The 15,710-nt window shown below is 47.6% G+C and overlaps 4 protein-coding genes and 1 non-coding gene across 5 annotated transcripts; 3 read left to right on the forward strand and 2 right to left on the reverse strand.

Moving 5' to 3' along the window:
- Nucleotides 1-1,222: 1,222 nt before the first annotated feature.
- Nucleotides 1,223-4,626, forward strand: AO090023000382 (uncharacterized protein; the record flags this gene model as incomplete). The annotated part of the gene is made up of 8 exons (XM_001820884.3): nt 1,223-1,286; nt 2,430-2,536; nt 2,582-2,694; nt 2,755-3,415; nt 3,503-3,715; nt 3,772-3,823; nt 3,883-3,991; nt 4,041-4,626. The coding sequence occupies 8 exons, from the start codon at nt 1,223-1,225 to the stop codon at nt 4,624-4,626; spliced, it is 1,905 nt and encodes a 634-aa protein (XP_001820936.3).
- Nucleotides 4,627-4,819: 193 nt separating this feature from the next.
- AO090023000383 (uncharacterized protein) lies at nt 4,820-6,223 on the reverse strand (the record flags this gene model as incomplete). The annotated part of the gene is made up of 1 exon (XM_023235572.1): nt 4,820-6,223. One exon carries the CDS (start codon nt 6,221-6,223, stop codon nt 4,820-4,822), a length of 1,404 nt encoding a protein of 467 aa, XP_023090580.1.
- A 1,694-nt stretch (nt 6,224-7,917) lies between these two features.
- AO090023000384 (uncharacterized protein) lies at nt 7,918-9,157 on the forward strand (the record flags this gene model as incomplete). Its single annotated transcript, XM_023235573.1, has 4 exons — nt 7,918-8,025; nt 8,075-8,466; nt 8,581-8,647; nt 9,134-9,157. The coding sequence occupies 4 exons, from the start codon at nt 7,918-7,920 to the stop codon at nt 9,155-9,157; spliced, it is 591 nt and encodes a 196-aa protein (XP_023090581.1).
- Nucleotides 9,158-12,402: 3,245 nt separating this feature from the next.
- On the forward strand, nt 12,403-12,476 carry AO090023t00014. Its single transcript has one exon. It is a non-coding gene; the product is annotated as a tRNA-Val (tRNA).
- Nucleotides 12,477-12,904: 428 nt separating this feature from the next.
- On the reverse strand, nt 12,905-15,017 carry AO090023000385 (uncharacterized protein; the record flags this gene model as incomplete). Its single annotated transcript, XM_001820887.3, has 3 exons — nt 12,905-13,509; nt 13,575-14,014; nt 14,077-15,017. The coding sequence occupies 3 exons, from the start codon at nt 15,015-15,017 to the stop codon at nt 12,905-12,907; spliced, it is 1,986 nt and encodes a 661-aa protein (XP_001820939.1).
- Nucleotides 15,018-15,710: the final 693 nt, after the last annotated feature.

Genomic DNA, 15,710 nt, shown 5'->3' on the forward strand with positions numbered 1-15,710 from the left:
GAGAAATAAAAGTGGATTATTTACACGTCATTGACGCATTTTCCTTTCATTTCCCTTCTTTTCCCTTCTATGCATTTTTTCCTTTTTTTTCCTCTTGTTTTCTTCTTCTTTCTCTTCTTCTTTTCTTTTCCTTTTCCGTCGTTATTTGGTCCTGCCTTCTACTGTAAGGGGAGTAGCAGACTTCTGCCTACCGAGTATTTCATCCGATGTAATTCTAGAGATATGACAGAGTTGCAGCAGGTAGGGCGTAATTCATGACGAGCCAGACAGATAAATTTCCATTGCTTCTACTGTCCTATACGTACCTTTGAACGTGACTGGTCCACGGGCGGGACAATCCTCCGTCTGGATCTGCACGGATCCACGAGAGAAAGAAGGTAGTACCTTGCAGCCCAACCTCGGATGTTTCATTGGTAGATTGAAGGAGGTCAAAGCAACTATGATACATGTCTGAAGTAGCTTTGACCTTCTAAATTCTCCTTGTCTTTTGGTATATCTGGCGTATGGTCCATCATCTTACGCTGTTTCCCGAATCTTGGACTGAGCTGAGTGTTGAAAAAATAGGGGAAAAAAAGAAAAAAACAAAAATTTCATGAGAGGCCCAGAAGGAAATTGTCTTTTCAAAACAATGGTAAGCGCCAGGAGCCTCATGTCATTTCAACGCTCTAGGCAACGACTCATAATTTGATATATCACATTTGCCGTGAGTCATGGTGGTAGGACATGAGGCTCAATGATAGCCAGAATATGGCGAGAACAGCGTTTATTACTCGGTCTGGCATCCGTAATATCGCTTATCTGGAATGATCATGCTGGCCGAGGCTTTGCTTTGATGTGTGGAGTTTTGAGGCGGTGTGTCAATGTCTATTCTTGTGGTTTATAGGCCACCAATCTCGGAATTCAGATTGTACAATTGACTCACCATCATGTCGATCACAATTAATATCCCGGCCCGGCTGATCGTTTTTGTTTCATAATAGATTCCTCGTTCAAACGTCAAGCTAGAAGCTATGGAAGGGTCCGCTAATGCCAAGCTCCTGTTCTAGCCGAAGGATCGTTGTGCATACCTGTCAGATAAATCTTGTAGCGGTCTGTGTATCATTCACTACATCCACTCGATGTATATAAGCGAGATGTAATGTCTAAGTCGTGTTATAAGGACATCGTTGCATTGTTTCATAACGAACGGAAATAGGCAGAGCGCGGTTATCTTCACTTAGATATGGCCAACCAGTCTGACCTTCAACAGCAATTCCCTGTCGAATCACAGGCTCAGGAAACCTCTGGTAAGTGCCATTCTGTAAACAATTTCATCATTTCTCTTGGCCAATATCATATGAGCCTCTCGAGTGACTGTAATGTTCTAACAATAAGGCTCCAAGAATATACACTACTACATTACCTCCTCCGCCTCCTCGAAGTACTGGAAGGACGCGGAGACACCCTCTCTGCGAGCGATAGAAGCAAGGTCGATAGAATCCGTACAATTGTTGAAGATGATGGGTATATCGGCGACGATAGAGATCTCCATGTTGCTGGGTTCATGACATTTATCGCTACGCAGTCGTGCCCTGAAATTGTGAAAGGTTCATGGGAGGAGTACATGTCCAGCGAAATTGGGACTCGAATACAGACTATTGTTGAAGCAAGGCGTTGAATGGAATTGCCAACCATTCTCGGTCTACTCTGTGATTTACAACTTTACTCGTCGCATGGTCAAGCTGGCATGATGTATTTGACAGCAGGTGTGACAGTTTATTTCTTTCCCGCTTGATCGCTATGCTGTACCCATGTGCCACTAGGAGAACTGCCAGGCGACCTTTTATACAAACCCAGGTTGTGTCGCCCCTGTCTATTTAATCTATTGCTTTATTTTTCTCTTCTCTCCCCAGCTGTAATGCGTTGATATTGTTACCGCTATAGAGAGCTAACTCCATGTAATCCCCCACTGTACGGAGAGGGAGACTGCCAAATATATAACCGGATATAACTCCGGATTACCAATTGGGCATCAAAATAGCGAATATTATTTTGGAGGTCTAGACCGACAGGGTTACAATGCTGTGGCCTAGCGTCGCCGCGGTTCTTTGTTATGTAGCCAACCAACTAGATGTCTTGCCGTAGCTGTTTTCTGTTGGACTGGTTACTAGTGCTGATATAGTACGCTTAGGGCTACACTAGCCCTGTTGCTACTACGCGATTCTAGCCGTTTTGGCCTGGCTTTTAAGTACTAAGAGAGCTATTCAGAGGTAACCCGGCGGACTCCGGAAGGCTAGGGCTTATCACAACGTTTCCAGAAAGCTTATCTCCAGCCTCGCTCTGCTAATGTCAGATTTGTTCCATTATTTTATTTATATAAGCTTCGGTACCCACAGACTTAAGAGCAGTGCATTTACCACTTCGCGTCATGATTCTTCTCGGTCTGATAGTGTGCTCCCTGCTCGGTGTGGCCACGGCGCAATTTCCCCCAACGCCTGAGGGGGTAACCGTCGTCAAGTCGAAGCTACATGAGAATGTGTCCATGTCATTCAAAGAGGTAAGTATTCCATGCTATAGTACATAATTAATCACTGATTAGTAGCCCAAAATATGTGAAACAACACCTGGTGTCCGGTCGTATTCGGGTTATGTTCATCTCCCACCCGGCTTCCTTGACGACGATACAGGGGACAAACAAGACTACCCAATGAACACGTATAGTAGTATCTTCAAAAGTAATAAGAGGTGCTCAGAGACTTAATTCTATATAAATAGGTTTTTCTGGTTCTTTGAAGCGCGCAAAGACCCCAAGAACGCGCCCCTCGCCATCTGGCTCAATGGCGGTCCCGGCGGCTCCTCCTTCATGGGACTTCTCGAGGAACTGGGCCCCTGTTTCGTGGCCTCTGATTCCAAAACCACCATCTTGAACCCCTGGAGTTGGAACAACGAGGTTAACCTCTTGTTTCTCGATCAGCCCATGCAGGTTGGCTTCTCCTACGACGTCGCCACTAACGGCACCTTAGCCATGGACTACGACGCGGTGGAAACTACAATCGTGCCTGGGGACTTCTCAGTGGACATCCCGGAGTCTAACTTCACACACCGTGTTGGTACTTTTGCGAGCCAGGAGCTCTCTCAAACGGCCAATAGCAGTGCGCTTGCGGCTCATGCTCTGTGGCATTTCGCCCAAACATGGTTCTTTGAGTTTCCGCATTATAAGCCTGTCGATGATCGGATTTCTCTCTGGACTGAGAGCTATGGAGGTCACTATGGTCCGGCGATCTTCGGTTTTTTTCAAGAACAGAACGAGCGGATTGGGAAGGGGACTGCCGAAAAGGGCGCACAGTATTTGCATCTCGATACGCTGGGGATTGTGAATGGTCTTATTGATGCTGTGGTCCAGGGGGAATCTTATATTACCATCGGGTATAATAACGTATGTTTCATCTTATCGTCCTATGCGTTGGCTATAGAGAAAGGAAGATTTGGATATATCTTCTCCGATACTCGCTAACGTAAACAGACGTATGGCCTGCAAATATTCAATCAGTCTTTTTATGATTCATTGATGCATGAATGGGCACGTCCAGGGGGGTGTCGCGACAGAGCGATAGCCTGCCAAGCAGCCTTGAAGGACCGGGACCTTACTTCCGGGAAAAGAAATATATCCGAGATATGTAAAAACATTGATTTAGACTGCGAGGGAGGGGGTACTGCTCAATACCAACAACTAGACGTAAGTGCTTACCCTTACACCCTGACATAGTGCTAATTATTCCTTTGGGTGAATAGCGCAGTTGGTATGACATTGCACATCCCAAAAATGACCCCTTTCCAGCTCACCGTAAGTCCACCCACGAAAGCAATATCACTGTCTACTCTAATCCCATTCCAAATATCCAGATATGCTCGGCTACTTAACCCAAGAGTCCGTGCTAAAAGCCCTCGGCGTCCCTGTCAACTTCACCGAAGCTGCCCCAGTGGTCCACAAACAGTTTGACAAGACCTACGAGTATGCATTCCGAACCCCACTTTCCGCGACGCAAACTAACAAAACCCAGCATCACCCGCGGCGGATTCCTCGACTCGATAGCCCACCTCCTCGACAGCGGCGTCAAGGTACACATGATGTACGGCGACCGCGACTACGCCTGTAACTGGATCGGCGGCGAGAAAGCCAGCCTCGCAGTACCGTACTCGCGGGCCGCAGAGTTCGCAAACACCGGGTATACTCCATTAGTGACGTCCGAAGGCATCAAGGGTATGACACGTCAACTAGGTAATTATAGCTTCACGCGCGTCTACCAGGCTGGTCATGAAGTGCCGGCTTATCAGCCGGTTGCGGCGTATGAGATCTTCATGCGTGCTACGCTGGATCGGGATATTCCTACTGGAGAGATAGGTATTACGGGGGAGTTTAAGACGAGTGGACCGAAGGATACTTGGCATATTAAGAATGTTGCTCCAGAGATGCCGGAGCCGAGGTGCTATGTTTTGAACCCTGGGACGTGTCTTCCGGAGGTTTGGGAGAGGGTTGTGGCTGGGAATGTTACTGTGAAGGATTTCTTTGTGGTGGAGGATGATACTGATGATGGGATGGTTGGTTGGCCTCAGGATAGTAGCCAGGTTGTTCTTGGTGGGATGTGATTGGCTTTTGTTGAAGAGATCGGGTGGTTTATGTGTGGATTGAGGGACATCATCTAGTATAACGAAATTCTCATTCTGGTTCCTAAGTTTACTATAGCAGTACAGAGCTAGTTAAGTGACAGAACCGTTTTCGGCTATTTCGAGTGTCAAGGTAGAATACCGGATATGCTTCATGTCGTATTTCCCGTAAGGACTACCTGGGCACCGCATATTTCATCCAAAGCGGATCTTGAAGCAATTTATCAAGGCAGCTTTCCTCTACACCAACTAATATCTCCATACCACCATCTGGAGGCGCGGGAAGAACCACCTGTAGGCCGTTAATGATCCCAACATGAGGCGATCGTACCGCACCAATATTGTGGCCCAACAATGAGCCCCAATCCAACGAATACAGTTTGAAGTTAATCCATGAGGTCTGCACACAGTTGAAGCCAGGCACATCCAGGAACGCTGTTGGCACCAGCCGATCCACGTCCTCCAACTTCTCAATGAGGGCTACTAGATCATCTGTGAATTGCTTATCGGCCTTGAGGATTGCTTTCCGAATCAGGATGGCTAGATCAGCGATATTGGTAGAGCCGACAATCTTCCGGATCGGGGCTGAAACGGCAACGTACTCCAGGAAGCAGCCCAGGGTATCCGGGTGAACGGGTGGTTCTATACGCAAACGTCCGTCAATAGCGATATTAAAGACCGAGATTGGATCGCCCTCAAGAATTTCCCATGGCCACTGCACCTTCATGACAGTCCGCCAGAGAAGAGCGGAGAGGGCATCATTGGTTGAGATCCAGTTCTGGTCGGACGGCACTGAGGTATTCACAGGAGAGGCCTCCGCCTTAAGTGCCTGCAGCGCCTCAGGCGAGAAGTAGAAAACCTGTGCGCGGTGATTCTGTGCTATCATCTTTGGTGGTGCACTCGACGGTGTAAAGGGCAGTAATGTGTATTCCGGGTGGCTCTCAAGCAACCCCAGATTACGGCCTGAAGACCGCATCACACGTTCTCGATCCCGAACTACAGCCGGTGGCAGCTCCACGGGCTCAGGAATGTATAAGCCCTGAGCACGACGACACTCTTCTGCCCAGATTTTCATCCATGTGAAATATGATGTCCCGTCACCCACCAGGTGCAGTGTGCACCAATTGAGCAGCAGTCCACCGCGGATAAAGTTCACTTGTACAAGAGAGATTGGTAGCCTCTCTCCGGCCGAAGGCCATACAGACCTACGGCATAGCAGATCGGCGTCTAAACTAGCAACAGGGAAGGAGTTCGACTTCAGTTCTGCATATGATGTAGGGAAGGTATCCGACACTCGCAAGTCTTGGATGACGATATCTTCGATTGCTTCATCATCCAATCTTTGTAGTTTTAATACACCTGCCTGCTTGGTGTTCATGTCTGGAACGGCCTCGCATGCCATTGCCGGGACACGCCGCTGAGTGGCCGCATACGCGGCTCGCAGCACACGGCTTACCTCATCGATATCATAGTCGTCGTCCAGCTGGAATGGGAAGATGTAACGAACGTAGCCCTTGGGGCCAATGCGTTCAATCGCCGTAAGTGTTGGGACTTGGTCGAATTCAGAGATGGAACCCATTGTGGAAGGGGGATTATCTGGTGAAGGAGATGCAAATGAAAAGTTGGAGGGGGAGGCAGTTAGGCAAAATCAGTTCAAGTACCCCAGTCACTGTTAGTGGAATATGCAGTAACCTGACCCCACTGGACGAAGCCAGTGTGGTACTGGTAGACATAATGACACAACGGTTGAGTCCCAGATATGAATCATGGAGCAGTCCCTGGCAGGGGCGGATGCACCTCGCCTTGGAAATGAGTACGTTGACGCGGTCATATAGACCGAATCTAGGGCTGTACTAGGTCTAGTGGGTAGTGATCCTAGGCGACAGTATATTGAACATCCGTCGTAGCCAGTCGATGGCCTGGTCACTGATACTAATTTGCTCCACCGGACAAGCCCCTTGTTATGCAAAACGCCAGAATAAGCAGCTCTAGAGCAAAAGTTCGGGCCATGTCGCAAACTGACTCAGCATGTGAAGCTCTGTGCCACCCCCTAGAAATGCATTGACGTTATTAAAGCAAGTTTCTTTACCCCATAATAATTATCCTTTGGCGGGATGCGCGAGTCATACAACACGTCGTTGCGAGGTTCTGGAAGCCAAGGAATATGATCAGTCCACATAAATGTACCAATTGCCAAAGGATTTAATTGATTCTCCACAATATACCCGAACGGTAGGGCCGGATCTTGACGGCCAGCCATGATTGTCGTCCTTTAAGAATAGTGCACGGTCCAGGCATATCTGGTTTGACCCTAATGGTTTTAGCTTGATATGGCACTGAACGCCGGGCTCGTTTGAACCGTTAGTGATATGGGTCTCTCGTTAGCGTAGCGCGGGTGGCCGTCGACTGCACTCCAGTCCGCACTAAACAATACTGCTTCGCCGACTCATACGACTTCGGAATGATGGTGATTTACGATCGGCAGTAATTCCCAACCGCCGTTATTCATGGATGCTAGGAGTGGCGTCAAATGGAAAGTTATCAGAACATGCAAAGTTAGGAACTCAGGTCAGGGGGAGAATGGGAAGGTGTCCCCTATTGATCTAGTGCAAATACCTGACCGAGTTTGCAGGGAATAAACCAGGATGTTTGCCCATCGTCGTTTCACTATAGTATCCGGAGTAAACACATCAAGTCCTTACCAATGAGGGCAACTGTTCCTGGTCCATAGCGTCCCACTTCGGAGGCAATGCACCCTTAAAGAAATCAGTTGACAGCTATACCCCCCGGGCCCGAGTTCAAGATTCCGATTTTCAATCTCTCAGCTGTTATGGCTATGATGACACTTCCTCGTCTCCACACAGCACAACCAACGTTCAGTTCATATCTACCGATTCTCCTTTCTATTTGCCGTTCGGCCTACCTTTGCCGCCCGATGTGCGATCTGTTTTGCATCGATGGCCTTGGATCAGGCAGTTATTGCCGTCTTTGGGCCACCGCCGGCTAATGTCAACCTTGACGACAGCCAAGTGGCTCAGGATAACGCTGCCGTGATTAGTTTGCTAGCTATCGCGACAGTCGCGGTGATTCTCCGATTCATCGCCCGATTTTCCATGAAGCAGCCTTTTAAGACCGATGACTGCCTAATCATTGTTTCTTTGGTAAGTCTCTTCCTCACGACGGTGATTCTGTTACTAACTAGCCTTGCTTGCCGCTAGTTGTTTGTGTGTGCCACAACTGGATTGAGCATAGCAGGTAGGTGTCACGCTTAGAATGGCGAACTCGAAAGCAGACAGTAATAAGCAAATTCCAGGTGGTACCTTCGGTGCTGGAAAACATGTGAGGTCAGTTACGCTTCCGGGTTTGACCAACATTTTCAAGGTCAGTCGAGGCTGCACTTCATGAACGCACTCTCTGACCCCAGCAATAGATTCTACTCACATACACCTTTGCTTATGCCGGGGCCTGCGCCGCTTGCAAAGCCTCAATCCTATTTTTCTACCGCCGTGTGTTTGTGATCGCACAGCAAGACCTCCTGTTAAGGCTATCGCTCCTCGTCGGGTTTTTCCTTACTCTTTCCTATCCCATCATTGTTTGGGTCACGATGGGAAATAGTTGCAAGCCTCTATCATATTTCTGGAGCCAGTTAAATGGAGGAAGTGGAAAATGCATCGACACCAACACATTCTTCTTGGCGGCAGGCATCATCAACATGGTCAACGATATAGTGGTATTAATGGTACCATTTCCGCAGATCGCAAGGTTACAAATAAATCCTCGGAAGAAAATTGCCATCTGTGCTATTCTAGCACTCGGCTGCTTGTAAGCTTAATACGATTTTATAGCAGCTACTCATTATTCATGCTAACATCAGGAATACAGTGGATGTGTTGCCAGTGTCATACGAATTTACTTCGTCCATAAGTTCACGAACAGCGCCGACGTTACCTGGATGATGGGACCTTTGTTCATCTGGTCCACTATAGAGCCTGCTGTGGCCATCGTTTGCGCCTGTCTTCCACATCTCGCCCCCCTCGCTCGCCTGGCTCACATCAAGCTCATGTCCAGCTATGGAACTAAGAGCCCATATGCGAGTGTACCGTGGAGGCCGCGTCGCAGTGGGGGCGCAGGTCATCAAAAAGGTAGCTTTTTCAGTAACCGCAGCAAGGGCGGCCGCTTGGGTGCTGGGAAAACATACCCTCAAGGACTTGACGAAATTGGGTTAACCAGTCAGGTCACGTCAAGTTTGCAAACGCAAAAGCCACATTCTATCGAGTCAGCCTCGCACGATAATGTTCATGTCCAATCAATTGTCTTACAATCTGACTTTTTGCAATCTGTCTTTAATAGAGAGGTTTCACGGCGCTGACAAGATCAGGCGAATAATACAATATAGGCTACCATCTTCATTACTGCAGGACATAGTTCAAGCACTATAGAATTGAGATAACCAAGTCCGCATTCAAATAATTTGCATCTTGCTCACTAGTCTGTACCCCAGCTGAGGCTGTAGACTCCCTTAGTTCGGGTCCCCTCTCTCTCTTGGTTTAGCCGCTCAGTGCTTGCTGTTGTTTTACATAAACTTCGAGCTGACACCACAACCCTATCGTTCGTAGATGTGCTAGGTCTAGTTCTGTGTATAGTAGTTTTATGGAGTAATGTATATAGTAAAGACGGGTCTAACTATATGCGCACTTGAATGCATTGTGCAAGGAATTTAGTAATGGGATACATCATATATCTAATCAAATATTAACACTCTGAGGTAGCGAAGTACCTCTCAGTGCTCGAGGTGTTAGTAGGGTGGACAGCAGGCTGAGCTCCCCTTTGAAAGAATCAAAACATGTAACATATCAAACCCCATTCCTCTAATCAACCCAAGACATAGTAACCTATCAACCTGACCTAATGCGGTCACTGGGAAGATTCTCCGGAATTATATTATAACGGTAATAGATCATAAAATGAGATGTGCACTGTCACCAAAAGAATATACAATTAGCAAATGAGACTACCACTACCACAGTATAGGCTGAACATACTAGATATTGCTTCCTGGTCTTGCCGCAGCATCTGCAGCTGCGTCTTGCTCTGCCTGCATCTGTGCGGCTGTGACGGCATTCCGGACAGCCTGTTGGGCAATCTGTTGAGAATCGCGGTGCTCCAAATGATTTTTCAAACCTTCCTGTACTCGGCTCAATTAGCAGGAAATGGCTATACAGGTCCTACCACAGCATGTACATCACTGTTTGAAGGCACTGCTGCTGCAGTGGTAAGAGCTGCAAGAATGGTAAGAGTGATAATCTGAGGACAATGCATGGCTATGGGTAGGTAATTCTTTTGAGTAGAAAAACAGTGGATATTATGGAAGTTAGTGTGAGGTTTTTAAAAGAGCAAAAGCATGAGCGAGATACTGTCCCTACTTATACTATGAGCAATCATATTTCCTATGCAGCTGATATTAACAAAGTGTCAAGCACCGCGTACAGAACAGGGTGTGGTCCTACGGACGGGGAAGTCTATTTGTTACCTACAAACCACCGTAGATGATACATAGTAGATTTAATTACGTTGTCTCTTCTACTTCCTCAAGGAGGCACTACTTTGGCAAGTGTGCAAAAGAGAGAAGAAGAGGAAGAAGTACCGTACTAGAGAAGACAAATTAGGTAAACTTCCGACCTGTTGGGTATTCTATTATTCATTACTTGGCGGACAGTAGAAAGGGGTCCTAGACTGGCTTTACTGGCCAGGATCCTAAACCTCTATACATGCGTCACCTTTGCTCACGTCGAAAGAAAAGATAAAGTACCGAGTACGACCCAGAAGGTCAAATTAACGAGGATATTGTTAAAGGACCCGCGTACTACGGAGTACCCCGTTGGAATACGCTTAGCCTATAGGAATTTGGAGCACGAAACTTAATCACCCCAACTTTTGTTGTGGTAAATTCCAGATTAGACAGTCTGATCTATCTCGTGATTAATGCTTTTGTCTAGTAAGGAGCAGACCAGAATACCTACAACCTCAGCCTGTCAACCTAATACCGGAATATATGCCACGACATCATGCAGTGGAACCAACAACAAAACCGGTCGTATTTCGTGACAGTCATATATTTATATGCTCATAAAAGCCTCAACATAATTGCATTGCTAAAGTCTCATCCATAGCGCTCTCTCGATTATCGACTAAAGCACTTTATAAGTGCTTATAAAAACAAGCAATTTCGATATATAACTGGCTAGAAGATTTTTCGAATTCGAAATCTACATGCTCTAATGGGTTAGATTAATGTGGTTGCGCTGCTGTTCTACCTATTTGCACGACATAAACAGAGAAGCAGTGGTACCATATAGGCTGCCCCTAGTATTTCCCAAGTTCCCACTATCCCCGTGGACAGGGGTGGTACCATCTTCCTTTCCTCCCACCAGCCCCGTCCTTGTAGCCCGTTTTTGACCTCACGAATGTGTCTCTCTACCTTGTCGAGCTTGCCCTTCGCGATCCCGTCAAAGCGAAGACCATTCTGCATTGTGCGTAAAAGAGACCACACAACCACCGGTGATTTGCACACTCGAACTTGGCTTCTATCCACTAAGGAATAGACCTGGTCGTTGATACAGCACAAGTACTCAATTACGTCGAATGCATATCCTTGACAATTGAGCCCATCGCCATATCCCTTTGAACACAGTTTATCAGGGGTAGGACTGCATTTGATGCAGTGATCAGTATGTCTCTCGAATTCTTCCATCACATATTCTTCATCAACCTGTGGCTTCCTCAGAGTGCCTGAGCCTACAGGACCTCCATCCACGTCCGACCCGGCTGGCCTTGAAACAAACCCTAATGTCGCTATCGGAGAAGTCTGTCTGGAACTGTTTTCATACTCCGTGTTCGCCGCAGGATGCGCTTTGCCGGGCCTCGCGGTTCTTGGCTCGACGTTATCATGTGGCTCCTGTTGTGGGTTCATTTCAATATATATAGCAGAGCTAACAGTAGTGTACGAATGTGAAGAATTCTAATATATTCTCATTCGTCTTCCTGGCGTGTGCGAGGGGTGCAACTTATATTTCATTCAGGTCCTTTCAACTTGGATCCGGGATGAGACACTTGATTCTAGTTATCACTCCTGAATGTTTCAGTCCCCATAGTCTAACAAAGAAAGCAAAGAAAACGAATATGATTGATACATCATGGAATCTCATCACAAAGAAGGTAATTCAAGAGAACAGTAAGTGATAAGACTTCTTTAGTAGATCGTACAGTACCAATCTAAATCGAATTGTTCTCTGGCAACGGATTGTCGCTATATGCCGCTCTGTTAAGACCTTGTCCTTGAGGAGCGGATAAAATGTCATCGAAATACCCGTAGTCCAACAGTACAAGCGACATGTTTACCGTTAGGTATAAATGGGATGTGGAAGAAGAAAGAATCGCGGGTTTTTCGGTATGCTGGTCAAAGTGGCGAAACGAGGTAATGACCAGTCCGTTGTCGAAAGAGATCAGGGAGATCAATGACACAACACTAAAGGCTTGTTTGACAGTATATGTGATCAGACAAGAAACCTTTGGAGATGTGAGATGCATTGAAATGACATCTAAACGAAGGGATGCGTATAACAAGATAGCGTCGTGGGACTGACTAGGGTTCAAGGATCGAGGTTCTGGTAGGGCTTGATTGTATACAGGCGTTTATAGTGGATAACAGGCCCACCTGCCGGTGTTGAATCTTGTATAGCAACTCCTTTCACCGATATCGGCCGGATGGTGTAGTTGGTTATCACGTATCCTTTACACGGATAAGGCCCAGGGTTCGAACCCCTGTCTGGTCATATCTTTTTCTTTTTGCTTCTTATTCTCATCGGAGCAGTTCTACTTGCTACTAAAATTATTTTGTGCTGTCTACTTCCCATGATGTGTCCGGGCCCATTGGAATTGCCCCCTTCAACTTATTTTGCTACTATTTTTCAGCACGAACCCAGCATAATTACGGTTAACGATAAGTGGCAGATAGTTCGTCTATTACAGAGTACATTAGTATCGACAATTGGGAAGGTTGAGCTAAATAGTCGTGGAATTCCTTTGTGCAGTGTTGATGTATGTATATTGTTGCGGATGGGGTGTCCAAGCCATGACTTTTCTACCTTACGGTATTTTAGTCGAGTGGGATTGAGGTGTATGAGTAACAGCTTCCAATATAAACATTACTAGTAGAAAAGTAGATATGGTCTCCAACTCAGCAGGACTAGGCCCAGTATACCTAAACTACCGTATCGCGATGCGACTCATGCCGTTCTGACACAATTATCCCACCATCGGATTTCCCTTCAGCATCGGCTCCTCCCAAGGGGACAGAACGATAGCCATCAGAGGCAGAAGTGAGACCCTGGAACACCGAGCTCGGTGGCACTTCATCGCCCCAATTCGTCGAGACACCAAGGGCCCGATAAGCAGCTCCATGCAATCCCAACGTCTCCTCTGTCCACCACTGCTCTCGCAAATACGCCCGTTTGCCACGCTGCAACAACCCCACACAGCTATCCAAGAACAAGCCAAGAATGATGATAACACCTCCGAGGGCAAGGATCAGGCCCATCCCCAGGACCGATAAGCTCTTGTAGTCTCCCGAGTTATGTACGAGTTGGTTTCTACATTGGGCTTCGGCCTCGGGCGTGGTGGGCGGGCTGTATTGCCATGGGGAGTCCTCGCCTTCTTTGGGGGCATCAAAGTTCTGGGGTTCGGTCGCCCATTCAATAGGCCATGCTTGTGCCTTGGCTAGGGAAAGGGCAAACCAGTTGGAGACTTCTATTTGCCATTGGTTAGCGGGTACGGAGTACTGGTGTCCGTTGTACAGTTTTTGGCCGACTATGGGTTGATTATGTTAGCTTTGCTTCAACTGATGCATCGCTATAGGCATCCGGAGAACTTACTGTCTAGTGCTGAGCCTCCCCTTCCTTGGACAGCCTGGTACATAGAATGCAGGTGGGTTGTCGTCATAAACCGTTCCACCGTTGCGAGTTGGTCCAAATTAAAGTAAACGAATCGATCGACCATATCTTTAGCAACTGAGTTAATACCTCCCAATTTGGTGCAGGCCGTATCGCCCTCTAGATTGGGATTGCAGAATTGATACTGGTCGATGCATCCCAGCAAACTAACTGTGTAGTCCCCCATATATACGTCGCTTCCGTTAAGCTTTTCGTGGGCTGCTATCCAAGGATCGTCACTTGGTGTTCGATAATAAACATCATTTTGTGTGAGCATCATTAGGGTGATATCTGAGTCGGTTTGGTTCAACCTTGGGTCGGGATACCACATAGCCCCCGTACTATGGAGAACACCGGTAGGGTCTGCTTGGCCGTAAACAGAACTATATACATTGTTAGATTGAAAACAATGGCTTGAGAGTGCTGGATAACATAGCTTCCCTACCTTAGCGAGTAAGCATGTAGTCTATCAAAAGCGGAGCGAGCCACATAGGAGAATGTCCAGTTATTGCCAATCTCAACCAGCTGCGGAGTGAGTCCAGCATTGATATAAACAACCGTACCCAGGCCAGGCTCATCCCTGTCACTACCAAAGTCGGCACCATAGATCGGGGAACAGGTAGTAAGTCGTCGGAACTTGATCCGGTTCTTAGGTGGGGCGTTGATGCCAAAGTCATCATGCGAGTCCAACAAGCCCGTATCCATGGCAAAGGCAGATTGGTCATTGAACCTGCACAGGCCCTTCGCGAACGGGCAGGACACATTTTGTTGGGTCGTGAAAGGTAAGCTTTGGCGAACGTAAGTCCCGCAGGCTAACGATGAACTGCCTTGGTAGCATTGCTTCGCATAGGCTGCCGCCTGCTTTGTATCTTCCAACACCTTGGATAAGTAGATCCCGCCCGGATCCGCTGCCGGGGTTCCTTCAGCTCCACCACAGTGGGGACCCAATATGATGGTTGTGTTCCCTGGGACTTTGGTCACGTACGATGTGAAGACACCCGAGACTCCAAACAAGGCTACGTTAAGGAGCGCTAGGAGCACCAAGGGAAGGATCCGGAGTAGGGCTTGAGGTGCCTTTCTGCCAGCGTTCCATGCCAGCGTGGTGAATGCCCATGCCGCTGCTGTCCCTGATCCGCTATTTCTCAGGATCACTTGGCGACTGTGGTGCAGGAAATCTCGTTTTTCAGAAGGGGGTGTTGTGTTGTTCTGGTGTATAATAAAGCAGAGAATCCGCCACATCATTGTCCCCGCGAAGGAGACAAAGATGGCAAGAAAAGCTGTCAGCAATCCAGCATATTCCTGGGGAAGGGTGAGAGTGGCACCGCGAATCCTGCCATGGGACCAGTTGGTCCAGACCCCGGTGTAGACGGTATTTGCAGAAGACATGGTAAGTATGGGCACCAACTGCCCACGGGGAAATGAAAACGCAAACTGCGGAGCAGCATCTTGGGGGAGTTCGGAGAGTTATCTACAGCTCTACAGCCCAATCATTGCACGCACTGGTAAGGCTATTCTAGCTAAATGAGCCTCCTCGTATCTGCAATTGAACAAACTTGGCGGAAGTGGTCGATCAGGGTTCTGATTGCGCCTTGAGGAGCCTAGCTGCATATTTGGCGTCCCCAAGGCTCGTGAGTCGCGCAATTTGCATCGAAAGCGGTTAGTCGGTTTGGAGCGGGTTCTCCCGAGACGAGATTAAATTCCGCCCAACCGAGGATTGAATATCTTGCCCAAAGTAAGTAGTAGGTCAACAATACGTTCGTTATAGTGCACGATGGGATCTTCTGACTAGGCTGAGACTATCGAGAGTACTTTCCAGGCTGTTATTCCCCTTCAACTGGTCCTGAGACTACGAATCCACGGCCCTTTGAACCGCGGATGAGTCCTCAGGTCAGGCAAGGAGGCGTCCTTGCCTCATCGCGAGACCCCAAAAAGCAGGCCGAGAAGCCAAGAGTTGCTATCCACAGATCAAGATTAGTCTAAACTTAAAGGATGGGCCTTATAGACCAATCATCATACTTATTCTGCAAAGGTAAGGTCATGAAAACTGGGGACTCGACCAGCTGCCAACTGTTTACCCTA

The sequence above is a fragment of the Aspergillus oryzae genome, chromosome 3 (assembly GCF_000184455.2).
Source record: "Aspergillus oryzae RIB40 DNA, chromosome 3".
Lineage (NCBI taxonomy): Eukaryota > Fungi > Ascomycota > Eurotiomycetes > Eurotiales > Aspergillaceae > Aspergillus > Aspergillus oryzae.